This window comes from Chlorocebus sabaeus, chromosome 20 (assembly GCF_047675955.1).
Source record: "Chlorocebus sabaeus isolate Y175 chromosome 20, mChlSab1.0.hap1, whole genome shotgun sequence".
Lineage (NCBI taxonomy): Eukaryota > Metazoa > Chordata > Mammalia > Primates > Cercopithecidae > Chlorocebus > Chlorocebus sabaeus.
The window spans coordinates 112241184-112260455 of NC_132923.1; the positions used below are offsets into that span (position 1 = coordinate 112241184).

At 40.8% G+C, this 19272-nt stretch overlaps 1 protein-coding gene across 1 annotated transcript in view; it reads right to left on the reverse strand.

The window, feature by feature from the left end:
* The window catches only part of CLIC4 (chloride intracellular channel 4), a 97986-nt gene that overhangs the window by 18198 nt on the left and 60516 nt on the right, over positions 1 to 19272 (reverse strand). Inside the window, exon 3 of the mRNA XM_007979997.3 lies at positions 9780 to 9905. Coding sequence (XP_007978188.2) covers positions 9780 to 9905 — 126 coding nt within the window. The remainder of the gene's footprint in view (positions 1 to 9779; positions 9906 to 19272) is intronic.

Below are 19272 nucleotides of genomic sequence, written 5' to 3' on the forward strand. Positions count from 1 at the left end.
ATTTTTTAAAAAGGCTTAATAACATTTTATAGCATGCTCCTCCAAATTTATCTAGCTTCCTCCTATTTTATCTTTTTATCAGTAAGTTAGCTAAGTATCTAGGCTGTTTCAGTTAAAAATCCAAGTTTCAAAGTTTTTTAGCAAAGTGGTTTCTTCATTCAAGCAAGAACTAAAAAATATACACAAAAATACTTTCCCCGGGACAAGAAGAGAAAGTTCACTTTAAAACCTATAGTTACATACACCAGTAAAAGTTATTTAATTTGAGCTCTTCATTAGCCTCTCAATGTTAAGCAACTCTAGAGTAGACAATTGCCTGTATTTATATTTGTCATGATTAAATCAGGAAGTGTTCACAAAAAGCCACTCAGTTCTCAGTACATCACATGCCAAAAACATATAATTAGAAATGCCAGATTCCAGTCTACCAGCTTGCACAATTCTTCTCCCTTTTCTCCTCATCCTATTTAGAAACAAAGTCTTATAAGCAGAACCTGAAGAAGACTAGCAATAAAGACCTGCGACCTCCTTGTTCTGAAAGGAAAAGGCAGTGAGACAGAATGGTCCCTGGGTGCGCCCTAGAACAATATAGCACAACAGAGGAAAGGAAAATAAATGCAGCTTGTGATCCCAGAAACCCTTCCTCCTCCCACTCATCCCCTAGAAACAATTCTGCATGATGAAAATTATGCTAATTAATTAGCATTTCACATTCTGGGTCCATAGAGCCCACTAAATAGAAGGCATTCCCACTTCAAACATGCTGTTTCAATGCATACAAATAAATAAAAATTCATCAGAAGAATTAAGATTCACCTCCTTTTTCAAAGAATTTACTGAATTAAGTAAGGGTGGGCACTGTGGCTCACACCTGTAATCCCAGCACTTTGGGAGGCCAAGGTGGTCAGATCACTTGAAGTCAGGAGTTCCAAACCAGCCTGGCCAACATTGTGAAACCCTGTCTTCTACTAAAAATACAAAAATTAGCCGGGCTTGGTGGTGCACACCTGTAATCCCAGCTACTCGGGAGGCTGAGACAGGAGAATCGCTTCAACCTGGGAGGCGGAGGTTGCAGTGAGCCAAGAAGGCACCACTGCACTTCAACCTGGGCAACACAGCAAGGTTCTGTCTCCAAAAAAACAAAAAAACAAACAAAAAAAAAAGAATTCATTGAATTAAGTTTAATAACCACCTTTGGTCCCAGTTGCTCACAGTCAAGTAAACTATCTTTGATTTCTCTACCTTTCCTCTAAACTTGAGCTAAGCTTTCAATTTTGTGCTCATTAAAGCACAATCCCAATTAAAGACTTAACATTTTCCCTCTTTCACAAAAGCCAAACCCAATAAAATGAGAAGCAGAAAGCAGAGAACAGACGAAACACAGATTTCTGAAGTCATATTGATGTGGCTTCAAAAGTATCCCTGCTCTGCTACCATTACTGTGAAACCTTGGACAAATTATTTGGATTACATCTTCAGTTTCTTCACAAAGTCTTTGTGAGGATTAACAGAGATAATCCACAAAATAACCCACAAAGCACAATGCATGATGCATAATTAGCACTTGAGTGTTATTAATAACAGCACCGGGATAAGCAACATCAAAAACAATCCTTGGTCAGGCACGGTGGCTCACGCCCATAATCCCAGCACTTTGGGAGGCTGAGGCAGGCAGATGGCTTGAGCCCAGGAGTTCAAGACCACAGCTTGGGTAACATGGCGAGACCCTGTTCTCAGACACCAATTGAAAGTGATCTTACTCTCTACAAAAAAATACAAACATTAGCTGGGCTTGATGATGTGCACCTGTAGTCCCAGCTACTCAAGAGGCTGAGGGAGGAAGATTATGAGCCTGGGAGGTGGAGGCTACCGTGAGGTAAGATTACACCACTGCATTCCAGTCTGGGTGGACAGAGCAAGGAGCGAGACCGTCTCTAAACAAAAACAAAATGAAACAAAAAAAAAAAAAACAAAGTAGTAGTAAAAATTTTTACCCCTACAGGGGATTTGGCACATTGTGAACATTTATAACACAAAGATTCCCATGTATTTAAACTGAATGAAAAAGACCATCTCTGGTTACAGTGTTTCTATGAATATGCTCAAATATAATGGGGCTGGAATTTTAATATAAAAAAGGAACATGAAAATGTTTATTTTCAAGGTCCAATTTAAAGCGATGACGTCTTACAGGGCATTACATGCTAAGAATCCAGAATATTCCATATTAACTCTACTATTTCTCTTAATGTCACTTTCCCTCAGAGGGAAATGAGAAGGAATAATGAAAATTCTTTTCTTTCCTTCTTTTTTTTTTGAGACAGGGTCTTGCTGTATCGCACAGGCTGGAATACAGTGGCATGATCTCAGCTCACTGCAACCTCTGCCTCCCAGGCCCAAGCAATCCTCCCACCTCAGGCTCCCCAATACCTGGGACTACAGGTATGTGCCACCGCACCCAGCTAATTTTTGTATTTTTTGTAGAGACTGGGTTTCATCATGTTGCCCAGGCTGGTCTTGAACTCCTGAGCTCAAGCCATCCACCCGTTGTGGTCTCCCAAAGCGCTGGGATTACAGGCATGAGCCACCATGCCCAGCCGAAAAGTCTTCATTGTTATTGTTGTTGTTGTTGAAGGATATAAGAGAATATGAGGAAATGTCCATTTAACTAAAGTCATACGTATGTTATCAGCACACTAATTTTAAAAACTTAAAAATACTTGGAAGAATTCATATAATAAGTACTTCAGACAATGCTTTAAAACAAAAGTCCCCTTCATAGAGAATGAATAATAATTCAAACTGCTTGCTTCTCCATTTATAATTTAATGTTGATACAATGATCTACAGTGACACAAGAGGAAGATCATTTTCAATTAGTGTCTGAGAGCAAGTTGGCAAATATGGAACTTATCTCAGAGCTGACACTTTTAAGATTAAAAAGGGGCCAGGTATGACAGCTTACATCTGTAATCCCAGCAATCTGGGAGACTGAGGCAGGAGGATTGATTGAGCCCATGAGTTTGAGACCAACTTGGGTAACACAGCAAGACCCCATCTCTACAAAAATTTTTAAAACTTAGCGGGACATGGTGGCACACACCTGTACTCCCAGCTCCTCAGGGGAACTGCTCGAGTCTAGGAGGTCGAGGCTGCGGTGAGCCATAATGACACCACTCCACTCCAGCCTGGGCAACAGAGCAAGACCATGTCCAAAAAAAAAAACAGACAAAAAAGGGGATCCAGAAGTGGGACATAGTGGTACCTGCCTGTGGTCCCACTTATTTGGAAGGGTGAGGCAGGAGGATCATCCTATACAGGAGCCTAGGAGTTTGAGGCTGCAGCGAGCCAAGACAGCACTACTGCACTCCAGCCTGGGCGACAGTACAAGACATTGTCTGATGTTTTCTTGTTTTTGTTTTTGTTTTTAAAGTACGGCTGGGAGCGGTGGCTCATGCCTGTAATCCCAGCACTTTGGGAGGCCGAGGCGGGCAGGTCACAAAGTCAGGAGTTCAAGAGCAGCTTGGCCAATACAGTGAAACCCCGTCTCTACTAAAACTACAAAAAAAAATTAGCCAGGCATGGTGGCAGGTGCCTGTAATCCCAGCTACTCGAGAGACTGAAGCACGAGAACTGCCTGAACCCAGGAGGCGGAGGTTGCAGTGAGCCAAGATCGCACCACTGCACTCCAGCCTGAGCAACAGAGTCAGACTCCATCTCAAAAAAAAAAAAAAAAAAAGTTATGGCCAGGCGCGGTGACTCATGCCTACAATCCCAGCACTCTGGGAGGCCAAGGCGGGTGAATCACCTGAGGTCAGGAGTTCGAGACCAGCCTGGCCACATAGTGAAATCCCGTCTCTACTAAAATTACAAAAAATCAGCTGGGCGTGGTGGTGGACACCTGCAATTCCAGCTACTTGGGAGGCTGAGGCAGGAGAATCTCTTGAACCTGAGAGGCAGAGGTTGCAGTGAGCCAAGATTGCACCATTGCACTCCAGCCTAGGCAACGAGAGTGAAACTCCATCTCAAAAAAAAAAAAAGTTATTTCCACTAAGTTGAATGCATGTTCATAATAGTACCCTATTAAGAGATATAAAGCTTCCATTTATATTCACAAATATCCTAGCTTTGATTTATTGGCATTCTAATTATATGCATGGCCTGGCGGAAAAATGAAGATATAGTTTTCTTAACGTTGGTCTGGAGATACTTTACTAGGGATGAAAGGAAAGTTAGGACTCCTGGGAAGGTAGAGATAAAAAGAAGCTTCAGGCTCTTAGAAGGGCAGGAAGGATAGTAAAGGATAGGCTTTTAGAATTTTAGTAGAAAAAAGAATTAAGAAAATAAAATCTTAGGCTTAGCACAAGATTGTTAACCAGAGAGCAATTCTGCTCACAACAGATGAGAAGCTAGTTATAGACAGAGGCATTGTTGTTCATCAGCCTTCCTGCCTACCGTCCCAACCATGCACATCACAGTTCAGCCACTCTCCCAAATATACGTATATTATTAATTATAATATACATTACATACTATTTATGTGTAGTATGTGTATAATATATATGTTTATACTATGTATTTAAAATGACTCTTCTGCTGTGGAATACCTGTCACTCCTTTGTTCAACTGCTAAACATCTTTTTATTTTTTTAAATTAAGACAGTTCAAGTGCTGACTCTTCTCTAAAGCCTTTCCTGATTCCATTCACTTTCCGGTCCCACCACCATAACCACCTCTCCACCCATACTTGACTGTACTTGAGGGCAAGAACTGTGTTTTATTTACTAATATATTCACAGTGCCTTGTAGTCCATTAACCCTTTGCAGAATGAATAAATCAATAAATAAATGAATGGATCAATACTGAGTAACTGGGCCAGGCGCAGTGGCTCACACCTGTAATCCCAGCACTTTGAGAGGCCGAGGTGGGCGGATACCTTGAGGTCAGGATTTCGAGACCAGCCTGGCCAACATGGTGGAACCCCATCATTTAGTGGAGATGACATAGGGACAAAGTTTGAGTGGTCCAGATAATCAAACCAGCCACAGCATTCCCTTAAGCCAAAGCCTAATCCAGAGCAAGGCCCTAACTTGCTTCAGTTCCGTCAAGGTAGAGAGAGGTGACAAAGCTACAGAAGCAAAGTTTGAAGGTAGCAGAGGTTGGTTCGTGAGGTTTAAGTAAAGAGGCCATCTTCGTAACATAAAAGTAAAACATGAAGCAGCAAATGCTTATGCAGAAGCTGCATGCAGCCAGTTATCTAGAAGATCCAGCTGATCTATCTAGATCTTCCTTCATCACCTTCATCAGATGATCTATCTAGAAAATCAGATCTACCTTCATCAATGATCTATCTAGAATTGATCTTCTAGATAGAAGACCATTTTCAATTAGTGTCTGAGAGCAAGTTGGCAAATATGGAACTCATCTCAGAGCTGACACTTTTAAGACTAAAAAGGAGCCAGGCATGACAGCTTACATCTGTAATCCCAGCAATTTGGGAGACTGAGGCAGGAGGATTGACTGAGCCCATGAGTTTGAGACCAACCTGGGTAACACAGCAAGACCCCAACTCCACAAAAATTTTTAAACACTTAGCTGGGCATGGTGGCACACACCTGTACTCCCAGCTCCTCAGGGGAATTACTTGAGCCTAGGAGGTCGAGGCGGGGGGCAGTGAGCCATAATCGCACCACTGCACTCCAGCCTGGGCAACAGAGCAAGACCATGTCAAAAAAAAAAAAAAAACCCAGACCAAAAGGGGATCCAGAAGTGGGTCATAGTGGTGCATGCCTGTGGTCCCACCTATTTGGAAGGCTGAGGCAGGAGGATCATCCTACGCAGGAGCCTAGGAGTTAGAGGCTGCAGTGAGCCAAGACAGCACTACTGCACTCCAGCCCCTGGGTGACAGTACAACACATTGTCTTTTTTTTTTTTCTTAAAAAAAAAGAAGAAAAAAAAGTATGGCTGGGCGCGGTGGCTCATGCCTGTAATCCCAGCACTTTGGGAGGCCGAGGCGGGCAGGTCACAAGGTCAGGAGTTCAAGAGCAGCTTGGCCAATATGGTGAAACCCCATCTCTACTAAAACTACAAAAAAAAAATTAGCCGGGCGTGGTGGCAGGTGCCTGTAATCCCAGCTACTCGAGAGACTGAGGCAGGAGAATCGCCTGAACCCAGGAGGCGGAGGTTGCAGTGAGCCGAGATTGTGCCACTATACTCCAGCCTGGGCGACAGAGTCAGACTCCGTCCCAAAAAAAAAAAAAAAGTATGGCCAGGCACAGTGGCTCATGCCTGTAATCCCAGCACTCTGGGAGGCCGAGGCAGGTGAATCACCTGAGGTCAGGAGTTCGAGACCAGCCTGGCCAAATGGTGAAATCCCGTCTCTACTAAAAATACAAAAAATTAGCTGGGCGTGGTGGTGGACGCCTGTAATTCCAGCTACTCGGGAGGCTGAGGCAGGAGAATCTCTTGAACCTGAGAGGCAGAGGTTGCAGTGAGCCAAGATTGCGCCACTGCACTCCAGCGTGAGCAACAAGACTGGAACCCTGTCTCAAAAAAAAAAGTTATTTCCACTAAGTTGAATGCATGTTCATAATAGCACTCTATTAAGAGATGTAAAGCTTCAATTTATATTCACAAATATCCTAGCTTTGATTTATTGGCATTCTAATTATATGCATGGCCTGGAGGAAAAAATCAAGATATGGTTTTCTTAGTGTTGGTCTGGAGATACTTTACTAGGGATGAAAGGAAGGTTAGGACTTCTGGGAAGGTAGAAATAAATGATCAATGATCTATCTAGAATTGATCTTCTAGATAGACCATTGATGAAGGCGGCTACACTAAACAGATTTTTAATGCAAACAAAACCTTCTATTGAAAGAAGATGGCATCTATGATTTTCCTAGCTACAGAGGAAAACTCAATGTCTGGTTTCAAATCTTCAAAGGACAGGCTGAGTCTGTTAGAGTCTAATGCAGCTGCTGACATTAGGTTGAAACCCATGCTCATCTTCCATTCCAAAATTTGCAGAACCCTTAAGAATTATACTGAAGCTACTCTGCACATGCTCTATAAATGGAACAATTTTTTAAAAACCTGGATAATGGCACATCCATCTGTTCACAGTGTGGTTTACTAAATATTTTAAGCCCACTGTTGAGAGCCACTGCCCAGGAAAAAAAGATTCCTTTCTAAATATTACCATTCATTGACAATGCACTAGTCACCCCAGAACTCTGATAGTGGTATACAGGGAGATCATGGTTGTTTTCATGCCTGCTAACACAACATCCATTCTGCAGTCCATAAATTAAGGAGTAATTTTGACTTTCAAGTCTTATTATTTAATAAACACATTTCAAAAGGCCATAGAAAGTGATTCCTCTGATGGATCTGAGCAAAGCAAACTGACCTGGAAAGGATTTACCATTCTAGATGCAATTAAGAACATTCAGCTGGGCCTGGTGGCTCACACCTGTAATCCCAGCACTTTGGGAGGCCGAGATAGGCGAATCACCTGAGGCCAGGAGTTCAAGACCAGCCTGGCCAAAATGGCAAAACCCCATCTCTACTAAAAAATACAAAGAAATTAGGTGGGTATGGCAGCAAGCACCTGCAATCCCAGCTACTCGGGAGGCTGAGGCAGAAGAATCGCTTGAACCTGGGAGGCGGAGGTTGCGGTGAGCCAAGATTGCACCACCGCACTCCAGCCTGGGTGATAAGAACAAAAACTCCGTCCAAAAAAAAAAAACAAAAACGAATATTCATGATTCATGGGAGGAGGTCAAAATAGCAACATTAACAGGAGTTTGGAGGAAGTGGATTCTAACCCTCATGGATGACATTCACAGGTTCAAGATGTCAGTGGAGGGAGGAACTACGTATGTGTTGAAAACAGCAAGAGAACTAGAATTAGAAGTGGAGCCTGAAAATGTAATCGAATTGTTCTACCTTCATAATAAAATTTGAAACGATGAGGAGTTGCTTCTTATGAATGAGCAAAGAAAATGGTTTTTTGAGATAGAATCTATACCCAGTGAAGATGCTAAGAACATTGATGAAATGACAACAAGGAATTTAGAATATTACATCAACTTAGTTGTTCAAACAGCAGGAGGGTTTCAGAAGATGGATTCTAATTTTGAAAAAGGTTCTACTGTGGGTAAAACACTATCAAACGGGGCGCATGTTCTCAGGACCTCTTGAGATTAGCCTCAGGCAAAGAATATTTATTTAAAAATTTTTAAATGCTATCAAACAGTATTGCATATTACAGAGAAATCTTTCATGAAAGGAAGAGTCCATCAATGTAGAAAAATTCATTGTTGTCTACTTCAAGAAATTGCCACAGTCACCCCAACCAGCAACCACCATTCTGATCAGTCAGTGGCCAGCAACATCAAGGCAAGACCCTCATCGGCAAAAAGATTGACTTGCTGAAGGCTCAGATAACCATTAGTATTTGTCAACAATGATTTTTTTTTTTTTTTTTTTTTTTGAGATGGAGTTTTGCTTTTGTCACCCAGGCTGGAATGCAGTGGCACAATCTCAGCTCACTACAACCTCCACCTCACGGGTTCAAGCGATTCTCCTGCCTCAGCCTCCTGAGTAGCTGGGATTATAGGCATGTGCCACCATGCCTGGCTAATTTTGTATTTTTAGTAGAGATAGGGTTTCTCCATGTTGGTCAGGCTGGTCTCAAACTCCCGACATCACGTGATTCACCTGCCTCGGCCTCCCAAAGTGCTGAGATTATAGGCATGAGCCACCGCACCCAGCCTGGCAAAGAAGTATTTTTAAATTAAGGTATATGCAATATTTTCAGACATAATGCTATTATTGCACACTTAAAACACTACAGTATACTACTATAAATACAACTTTTACATGCACTGGGAAACCAAAAATTTCATGTGACTCATTTTATTCCAATATTCATTTTATCACAGTGGTGTGGAACCTAACCCGCAATGGTCTGGAACCATACCCTTCAGGGTATGCCTATAATTATTTTAGACCCCTCTGTCTCAATAATCCCATTCCTGGAAAATATATCTGGACATGGAGGGCAAGAGTCAAGTTAACCAGCATGAAAGGTTTGGGTCAGTAGAAACAAAACATGTCAATTTTCAGGATCATGAAACTGGAAAAGCCTAAAAGAAACAAATAATGCTTTGAACCTATGCCAAGATTATAGTATGATGCAAAACTGCATATTTGCAATTTAGGTAACTATCATTACAGTACATCCGGGACCTAGACGTCTGGAACACCTCAAAGAAATAAGTAAATAAAAACTCTGAATCCTAGGGACACGGTCTGAAAAGTCGAAAATTTCCTTGGATTATAGCTTTAGAAAGTTAACTTTAAAATGAACTGAAATCAAATCTCATAGCAGTCTGTGCCACACTCCTGCTAAGATGATTCTTACTGGGTTCAGCTGAAATGTGTCTTTCCCCACTCCTTCTCCTCTTTAAACTTCTCTCTCAGTTTGAGACCTACTGCCCAGAAATAACCAGTCTTTCCTGACCTATCACACACATCCCAAATCTGTTTTTATCATGTACTCTACAGCTTAGACAAATCCCCACCTTTCTTAGTATGGCTTATTGGCCTAGCTGGAAGCCAATTCTTTTATCTGTGTAACATTAATTATAAGAAACATAGAAGAGAGTCCTAGTCATTCCAAATTAATGCTGTGAGAAAGATCTCTACAGACAAGTAACACAAGCTTCAAAGAAGTGACAATATTTTCAAACATATTTTCTTTGATACTCACTTGGGAGGGCATAAGACTTCTTCAAGAAATTCCTCAATCTTATTTACATCCGTTTTGACTTCACTGTTGAAAGTTATAAATGGTGGATGGGTCCCGGGAGCCAAGTTCTGCAGGTCTGCAGGCTTCCTGTTGGGCAAAATATTGGTCAAAATCAGATCATTCTTTACTCTAAAACACCAATAATACTTTAAATTCTCAAAGTTGGCCAGGCACGGTGGCTTGCATCTGTAATCGTAGCACTACGGGAGGCTGAGGTGTGAGATTGCTTGAGCCCAGGAATTTGAGACCCAGCCTGGGCAACATGGTGAGATCCTGTCTCCACAAAATATAAAAAATTAGCCAGGCATGGTGGTGCATGCCTACAGTCCCAGCTACCAGGGAGGCTGAGGTGGGAGGATCACTTGAGCCTGGGAAGTTGAAGCTGGAGTGAGCCATGATTGCACCACTGCACTACAGCCTGGGTGACAGAGAGACCCTATCTCAAAAAGAAAATAAATAAATTGTCCAGGCATGGTGGCTTACGTCTGTAATCCCAGCCCTTTAGGAGGCGGAGGCAGGTGGAACACCTGAGGTCAGAAGTTTGAGACCAGCCTGGCCAGCATGGTGAAACCCCCATATCTACTACAAATACAAAAAATTAGCCAGGCATGGTGGCGTGTGCCTATAGTCCCAGCTACTTGGGAGGCTGAGGCAGGAGAAGAACTTGAACCCAGGAGGCGGAGATTGCAGTGAGCTGAGAATGTACCACTGCACTCCAACCTAGGTGACAAAGCAAAACCCTGTCTGAAAAGAAGAGGAGGGGAGGGGAGGGGAGGAAAAGAGATCAAAGTGGTTCTAAATTTTAAAATATATAAAACTGAATAAGAAATGGTATTTTTCACCCAGGCACGGTGGCTCATGCCTGTAATCCCAGCACTTTGGGAGCCCAAGGCAGGAGGATCACGACGTCAGAAGTTTGAGACCAGTCTGACCAATATGGTGAAACCCCATCTCTACTAAAAATACAAAAATTAACCGGGTGTGGTGGCATGTGCCTGGAATCCCAGCTACGTAGGAGGCTGAGGCAGGAGAATCACTTGAACCCCGGAGGCAGAGGTTGCAGTGAGCAGAAATCTTGCCACAGCACTCCAGCCTGGGTGACAGAGCGAGACTCCATCTAAAAAAAAAAAAAAAATGGTATTTTTCGACCGGGCGTGGTGGCTCACACCTGTAATCCCAGCACTTTGGGAGGCCGAGGGAGGCAGATCACGAGGTCAAGAAATCAAGACTATCATGGCCAACAAGGTGAAACTCCGTCTCTGCTAAAAATATAAAAATTAGCCTGGGCACGGTGGCGTGTGCCTGTAGTTCCAGCTACTTGGGAGGCTGAGGCAGGAGAATCACTTGAACCTGGGAGGCGGAGATTGCAATGAGCCAAGATCGCGCCACTGCACTCCAGCCTGGTGACAGAGCAAGACTCTGTCTCGAAAGAAAGAAAAGGAAAGGAAAGAAAAGGAAAGGGGAAGGGAAGGGGAAGGGAGAGTACTTTTCCACTAGGTATAATAGCTGTAATAGTATTCTAGTAAGAAGCAAAGCTCCACAAAATACATAATTTATGGTAAGAAAATTCTTTGATTTTTTTAACCAAAATACAAAATCCATCATTCTCATTCCAAATTAACTAAGGCGCTCATTAGAGACAGGGATAGAATGAGGAGGAAAAAAATATTTTGGCGAGTGAGTCTCTGGTTTCAACTCTGGCCCCAACTAACTGTGTAAAGATGGGTAACTCATGACTTCCTTGGGCCTTTTCTTTTTTTTTTTTTTTTTTTTTTGGCAAAATAAAGGAGAAAAGCAGCTGATTCCTGCACTCATCTTCACCTTTATAAGATTCCAAATTCTGGTGCTATTTCTTTCCCATGATTCATCGAAGTCCAGGCTTAACAAGGAAAAGGATCACCAGATTAGACTATCTAATATCAAAATTACTTCAATATATAAAAGATGGCATAATGAAAGGTAAAAAGCAACAAAGAATGGACAAAGTATTATAGTGAGTGAGAAAAGCTTAAAATCTACATTACCTAAGGATTTTGTCCAAATTCATTTCAAAGGTCATCAAAAACATCAAATAGGTATGGGTCAAAAGAAATTGATAAGAGACAGATAAAACAAGTGAACACATAGAAAAATGTAAAATTAGCACAACTATAAAGGGAATTTAAAAGTAAACAATAAGACATCTTCCTCCTGTTGATTAGGAAAAATTGAAAATACCACAACACACTGATAAAGATGGTGAAACTGTTATGCTGACAACTACTAACAGCAAGAAATGTTTGTACTATCTTATTAAAAAAGCAAAATGGCTCACCCAAACCCACCAATGAATCTTAGGATCCAAAAATGAGATGACCAGATATGGTGTGTTTCCTAATGACAAAATATGAAGTATATAATATAGCATCATGAAGTATTCTTACCAAAAAAGTTGACTCTGAATCTAATCAAGCCTCTGGGGCAGGCTGGGAGCAGTGGCTCATACCTGTAACCTTAGCACTTTGAGAGGCCAAGGCAGGAGGATTGCTTGAGTCCAGGAGTTCGAGCGAGACCAGCCTGGACAACATAGTGAGACCCTATCTCTATAAAAAAATTTTTTAATTAGCTGTGTGTGGTGGCATGTGCCTGTAGCTGAGGCTGAGCCCAGGGGGTCGAGGCTGCAGAGAATGGTGATCACATCACTGCATTTCAGTCTGGGCAACAGAGTGAGACCCTGTCTTAAAACAACAACAACAACAACAACAAACGAAAGAAAGCAGCCTCTGGGGCAGCCGTTTCTGAAATTGTAAGCCAGGAGATCCTTTCACCAGGTGATCCATGATGTCAGAACTATTCTTATAACACTAAGGCATCATTTGCCTTCTTCACTCTCATTCTCCTCTCATGCACACATAAGTAAAGTTTTCCAAATTTACTTGGCTACTTGGTATAAGATATCACAAAGTAATGAATGCAGAAGCAGACACAAGAAATCTCTTCCAAGATGTGCAAAAATGTAAAAGAATGCCACTCTTCTCACTATTTTTTGTTTTGGGAAATATAGTTGTTTTACATTAAAAATATTTTATAATAAGTAGTAGGTTCATTATTGTTCTATATTTAAATGAATTAGTAAATAAATATTTTTAAAATTTCTCAGGGTTTTTTTTTTGGGACCAGTCACCAAAGCAGGAGTGCAGTGGCACAATCATGGCTCACTGCAGCCTTGACTTCCTGGGCTCAAGCGATTCTCTTACCTCAGCCTCCCAAGTAGCTGGGACCAGAGGCACACACCACCAAGCCCAGCTAATTTTTAAAAATTTTTTGTAGTGATAAGGATCTCACCATATTGCCCAGGCTAATTTCTCGGCTTTAATTTCTAATATAGTAAAATCAGTATATATAACCCACATAACTGAAAGCTGTTTGAGGCCTTCAATAATTTAAGAGTACAAAGGGGTCTTGAGATTATTTACAGGAAATGCAGGGAGGAGGGAAAGAGAGGACAAAGTTAAATGATACCACAAGGAAGCAATTGCTAAATTCTGGATTTGGGACAATCTACCTTTCAGCTGAATGGCATTTTTACCAGACACAGCTGGGGGACTGTTACAGATTAAGAAAAGCTTAAGAGACATCACAATCCAACATAAAAAGGAGAAACTGCTTGGATATTGACTTGAACAAACAATCAAAAATAAAAAGATGTTTTAGAGATAACCAGGGAAATCTCAAATTGTATACTAGGAACTTCAGGAGATAAGAGCATTGTGGTTAGGGAAGAAAATGTCCACATTGTTTGAAGACATACACTGAAGTAAGTAGGGGTGAAATGACATGATGTCTAGCACTTACTTTAAAACATTTCAGCAAAGAAAATAAGAAAAAGGACAAAGCAAATGTGGCAAGATCTTGATAACTGAATTGGGTTTACAGAGAAGTCTGTTCTATTCTTATGCATGTCTGAAAACTTTCATAATTAAAAAAGCAAACTTATAAAAATTTGTACTTCAAGAAAAGTAATACAACAGCACATTGTTTTAAAGAATGTTTCTCCCTCCTATTATGGCCCAGAGTTGTTTATGTTGTTATTAAGTTAGCCTGCCTGCCTTCCTTCTTCCTTCCTTCCTGACCATAATCCCAGCACTTTGCAAGGTCGAGGCGGGTGGATCACCTGAGATCAGGAGTTCAAGACCAACCTGGGCAACATGAAACCCCGTCTCTACTAAAAATATAAAAATTAACTGGACATACTGGTGCATGCCTGTAGTCCCAGCTACTCAGGAGGCTAAGGCAGGAGAATTGCTGGAAGGTGGAGGTTACAGTGAGCTGAGATTGCACCACTGCACTCCAGCCTGGGCGACAAAGCTAGACTCTGTCTCAAAACAAAAAGGAAAAGAAAAGAAAAGAATATATCTAAATATATCATGAAAGTGAAATACTTCATCATCAGAATTTTCAAGATAGAGTGGAATCAAAAAACTATAACCAGTTTATAATCTATCAATTTCCCTCGGTCTTATTCATTTATTCATATTCTCTCTTTGGCTCCATCTTTCAATTTAGGTTAGAAAGCCTCAGGTTTCTATGACTACCTTCCAACCAAAGATACAAAGATTTATTTAATTATCTCATTAATTCAAAAATTTTTAACTCAAAGTCCAAGTTCTAGAGTCTATCTTGCTTCCTAAACAAAGAAAAATAAGACATATTTTCTATCAACTTCTATAAGAACCTAACCTCCAAAAGAAGACTTTTAAAAGTCAAAATCTGATTTGGTTTTCAACTCTGATCCTTTCACTGAACATTTTTTAGTCTGACAAGGTAAAGTTTTTCACAAAATGAAACAAGTTAGCCCTCCTTATTCGTGGGTTCAGCATCTATGGATTCAATCAACTGAGGATCAAAAATATTTTTTAAAAGGCCAGGCGCGGTGGCTCACGTCTGTAATCCAAACACTTTGGGAGGCCAAGGCATGCAGATCACTTGAGGTCGAGAATTTGAGACCAGCCTGGCCAACATGGTGAAACCCTGTCTCTACTAAAAATACAAAAAAAATTAGCCAGTCATGGTGGTGGGCGCCTGTAGTCCCAGCTACTTGGGAGGCTAAGGCAGGAGAATCGCTTGAACCTGGGAGGCAGAGGTTGCACTGAGCCAAGATCGCGCCACTGCACTCCAGTCTGGGTGACAGAGTGAGACTCCATCTCAAAAAAAATAATAATAATATTTTATAGACAGGTAGGTAGGCAGACAGATCGATACCTAGATCTCCTGTCTCTACAAAAAATACAAAAATTAGCCAGGCGTGATGGCACATGCTACTTGGGAGGCTGAAGTGAGAGGATCGCTTGAGTCCAGGAGATCGAGGTTGAGATGAGCCATGATCACACACTGTACTCCAGCCTGGGTGACAGAATGAGACTCTGTCTCAAAAAAAAGGGCGGCGGGGCAGGGGGAGGCCGGTGGTTGCAGTTGTACTGAACATGTACAGACTTTTTCTTGTCATTATTCCCTAAACACAGTGTAATGACAACTTACATAGCATTTACCCTGTATTAGGTATTACAACCTAGAGATGATTTAAAGTATATGGGAGGCTATTTGTAGGTTAATATGCAAATACTATTCCATTTTATATAAGAAACTTGAGCATCTATGGATTTTGGTATCCACCAGGGGTCCTTGAAACAATCTCCCATGGATACCAAGAGATGACTGTAGACCAGGCACATTGGCTCATGCCTGTAATCTCAACATTTTGGGAGGCCAAAGCGGGCAGATCATCTGAGGTCAGGAGTTCAAGACCAGCCTGGCCAACATGGTGAAACCCCATCTCTACTAAAAATACAAAATTAGCCAGGCATGGTGGCGCATGCCTGTAATCCCAGCTACTTGGGAGGCTGAGGCAGGAGAATCGCTGAAACCCGGGAGGCAGAGGTTGCAGTGAGCTGAGATCGCGCCATTGCATTCCAGCCTAGGCAATAAAAAAGAGCGAAACTCCGTCTCAAAAAAAAAAAAAAAAAAAAAAAAAAAAGACTGTTTTTTAATCTTGTCATATATAAATTGTGATTACCTGGAAAACGATTTTCTCACTCCAAAGTCATAAAACATATCCAATGAACAGTCAATTAAATGTCTAAGTATAAGTTAATAATATAAGTCTGTTTTTCACAAGTAGTTTTTTTAAGAACAGGGTAGATTAGATAAAGGGGAAGATGGTCTTGTTAGATATGAGTTCTAAATTTCTTTTCAAAGAATCAATATGTCAGTATGTTCAATTCTTCGCCTTCTACTTTTAAACTTAACTTCCTAGTAAAGCAACCATATTCGACAACCTGCTCCACCCTGACACATTCCGATTACCTGCTCCGTCACAACCACGTTTCCGGCCAAACCACTCACCCGGTCACTCTCTTTAAATTAGCCAATCAGAATTAGTTTAGCCTGTGCGGTCTAACCCTAGCCAATAGGGGAAACGATACAGCAGCAGGCGTCACGTGCATCAGGGATAGGAACCCCTTCCCCTCCCTCGTCCAAGTGTGCGCTCACCATTGCTCCATCCGTAAGAGCGCACCCTTCCATATAAGTAACTTGCCTTGCTGAGAATTAAAAAGAAAATTTTATATTCGAGTGCTATTTCTTTTGCAGCACTGAAACTTTATTTGTAACAGTCTCAATGCTTTAAAAAAAAAAAAAAAAAAAAAAACCCAAAGAGGGTAGAGGTCGGGTAGGGTATGTGGGATAAAATAACACCTATTACTTCTATAATTAATTATGAAAGTTTTTAAGCTCTCTAAACAAAAAGATTCTTAATTTTTTAAATTTTTATTCAACTTTTTTTTTAGAGATAGGGGTCTCCCTCTCTTGCTGTGTTGCCCAGGCTGTCCTCAAACTCCTGGGCTCAAGTGATCCTCAGCTGCGAGTAGCTGGGACTAGAGAGCACGCCACTGCACCCGGCTCCCAAATAAAAATATTTATTGGGAGAGGGAGAAAGTTAGCATATCAGAGAAAGAAGAACCAAGGTTGAATAAAAAGGACTGGCTTGAAGTCCCAAATAGAAAAGCTCTGCCATTTACCAGCTTCATGACTAAGTAAATTACAACCTCTTTGGGTCTGGATTTCCTCTTTTATAAGATCTGCTTTGTCTGTAAAGATTAAATCAGGCACGTGAAAGTGAACTAAAAGTATGCAAATGAAAGTCATTACCACTTTTAGTATCACATTAACAAAGTATTATGCAGGAAATAAGATTGGCAGTTTTAATTTTAATAGAGCTGATGGTTCATAAATGGTTACCTAGCATTAACTGATTGGTAATAAACAAAGTCTGATTAATTTAGAGTTGTATATATAACCAAGGAAAGTTTAAAAGGGCATATGATTACCAATTTTCCATTAATATTTGTGATTAGTGAATAGTCTATCTTGTTTCAGTTGAAAGGCTATATATATTTATATACACACACACACACGTATTTTTTTTTTTTAATAAATAAAGCGATAAAACTATTTTCTAGCATTCACTGTTGAGGTGGCAGACAACCATGGCAGGTCCTGATTCCAAGTGAAAAATTTGAGAAGAAACTTTAGTGCCTCCAAACGTGTTAGTAGACTTCAAATAAATGGACAAGTTCTAAATAGTAATCTGATTCACTCACAAGCTATATATCAACCAAACAGAATCTAAGATTCTTCAACCTGCAGTTCTCACCTGGCACTCTCAGGCCTCAGGTGTTCTGTTTGACCCACAAAGGCTCGTTTTACAGATGTTTCACAGAAACGTAACACTGTAAGAATTGCAGTTTGAGATAAATGAAACTAAGCCGATGGGTAATGGCTAAAAATTTCAAGACATCTTTGATTTACTTCCAAAAAGGCCTTCAGTAAATATTCAACACTTGATTAAAACTCATTCAAATATTTCCCTTACATGACATCAAGAGCAAAGTGCACAGAACTCATGCCTTGCAACAGGGTGCAAATATTCTCCAGTGTTTTGGGGTTTATTACTTTTACCCTCATCATGGTAGTCTTTCAGATGAAATAAATTATTCTGTTGTTTCCCATTTTCTTTCTAGATGAAGAAAAGGAAATAAAAACAAAAACCAAAAGGAAAAGAAAGGAATGAAAAGGAGGAATCCTATAGGAGCTAATGTTTTCAGAGACTTGAGTGGCTTAATTTCTATTAAAATATAATTCAGTACACTTGCAACAGTTGGAGGAAGCTGGGCTGGTGACTTAGTTCCAGCTGCTTGGTATGAAATGAGTGCAGCATAGATATAGGACACTAGAGCTGGCTCTTGAAGATGACCTATCTGCAACAAGTTGACTTGCCCAATGAAGAAAAAAGTACTAGATATGTAGGCCTTATCTTTTAAATTGAGCTCCTTTTTTCTCCAGAAAGAGAACAACAACAAAAAAATTGAGTTCCTTTTTGAAGGTGCTGATTTTCAAGGCATAAAATTAATTCACACATACCAAAGAGACTACTGGACACTATATAAACATACAACAATAACAAAAAACCTCACAGAAGTTAACACCATCGAATCAGAATTATTTATTTCAGAACGCTTTACTACTATTAATTATTCTTTATACTACATTTGCTATATTCTGGTTTCACTGACAAGTCACTAATTGAACGAATTAATCATGGACTCAACAAAACAAACACACCAAGACTCTTTGTCACTAAGAATTTGTCTTTGTCCCAGTTCAACCAGTTAAAGAATTTTACTGATTTGGATTATTGTTAATTTGTCTACTTTTAATGTCAATATGTGGAGGAATACTTCAAAAAAAAAAGCACCCATGAAAAGATTTCAAATACAGATTTCATAATTCCTTTGTTTTTGTTTTTGAGATGGAGTCTCACTCTGTTGCCCAGGCTAGAGTGCAGTGGCGTGATTTCAGTTCACTGCAGCCTCTGCCTCCCGGATTCAAGCGATTCTCCTGCGTCAGCCTCCCGAGTAGCTGGGACTACAGGCACTCACCACCATGCCCGGCTGATTTTCGTATTTTTAGTAGAAACAGGATTTCACCACATTGGCCATGCTGGTCTTGAACTCCTGATCTCAAGTGATCGCCTGCCCTGGCCTCTCAAAGTGCTGGGATTACAAGAGTGAGCCACTTTGCCCAGCCCAAATATAGATTCTATAATTTTTAACATCTTAATAACAGTTTAGGAGTAAAGTGTATACTGATAACAGGTTTAGAAAAACATTCACTAATAACTCTATTAATTCAGCTCTTAGCAGCCTCAACAGGATATATCATCTTTGAAATCGCCTTGAAAAAGAACATAAAGACATAGCAACAAAGTACTCCCTCTCTGTGTGTCTATGTCTCCCTTGTCTCTCAATCACACACACACACATATCCCCACTCACCCACCCACATACACACACCCCCTCAACCCACACACATTCACACACACACACTCCCACTCACACACACCCCACCACCCACCTAC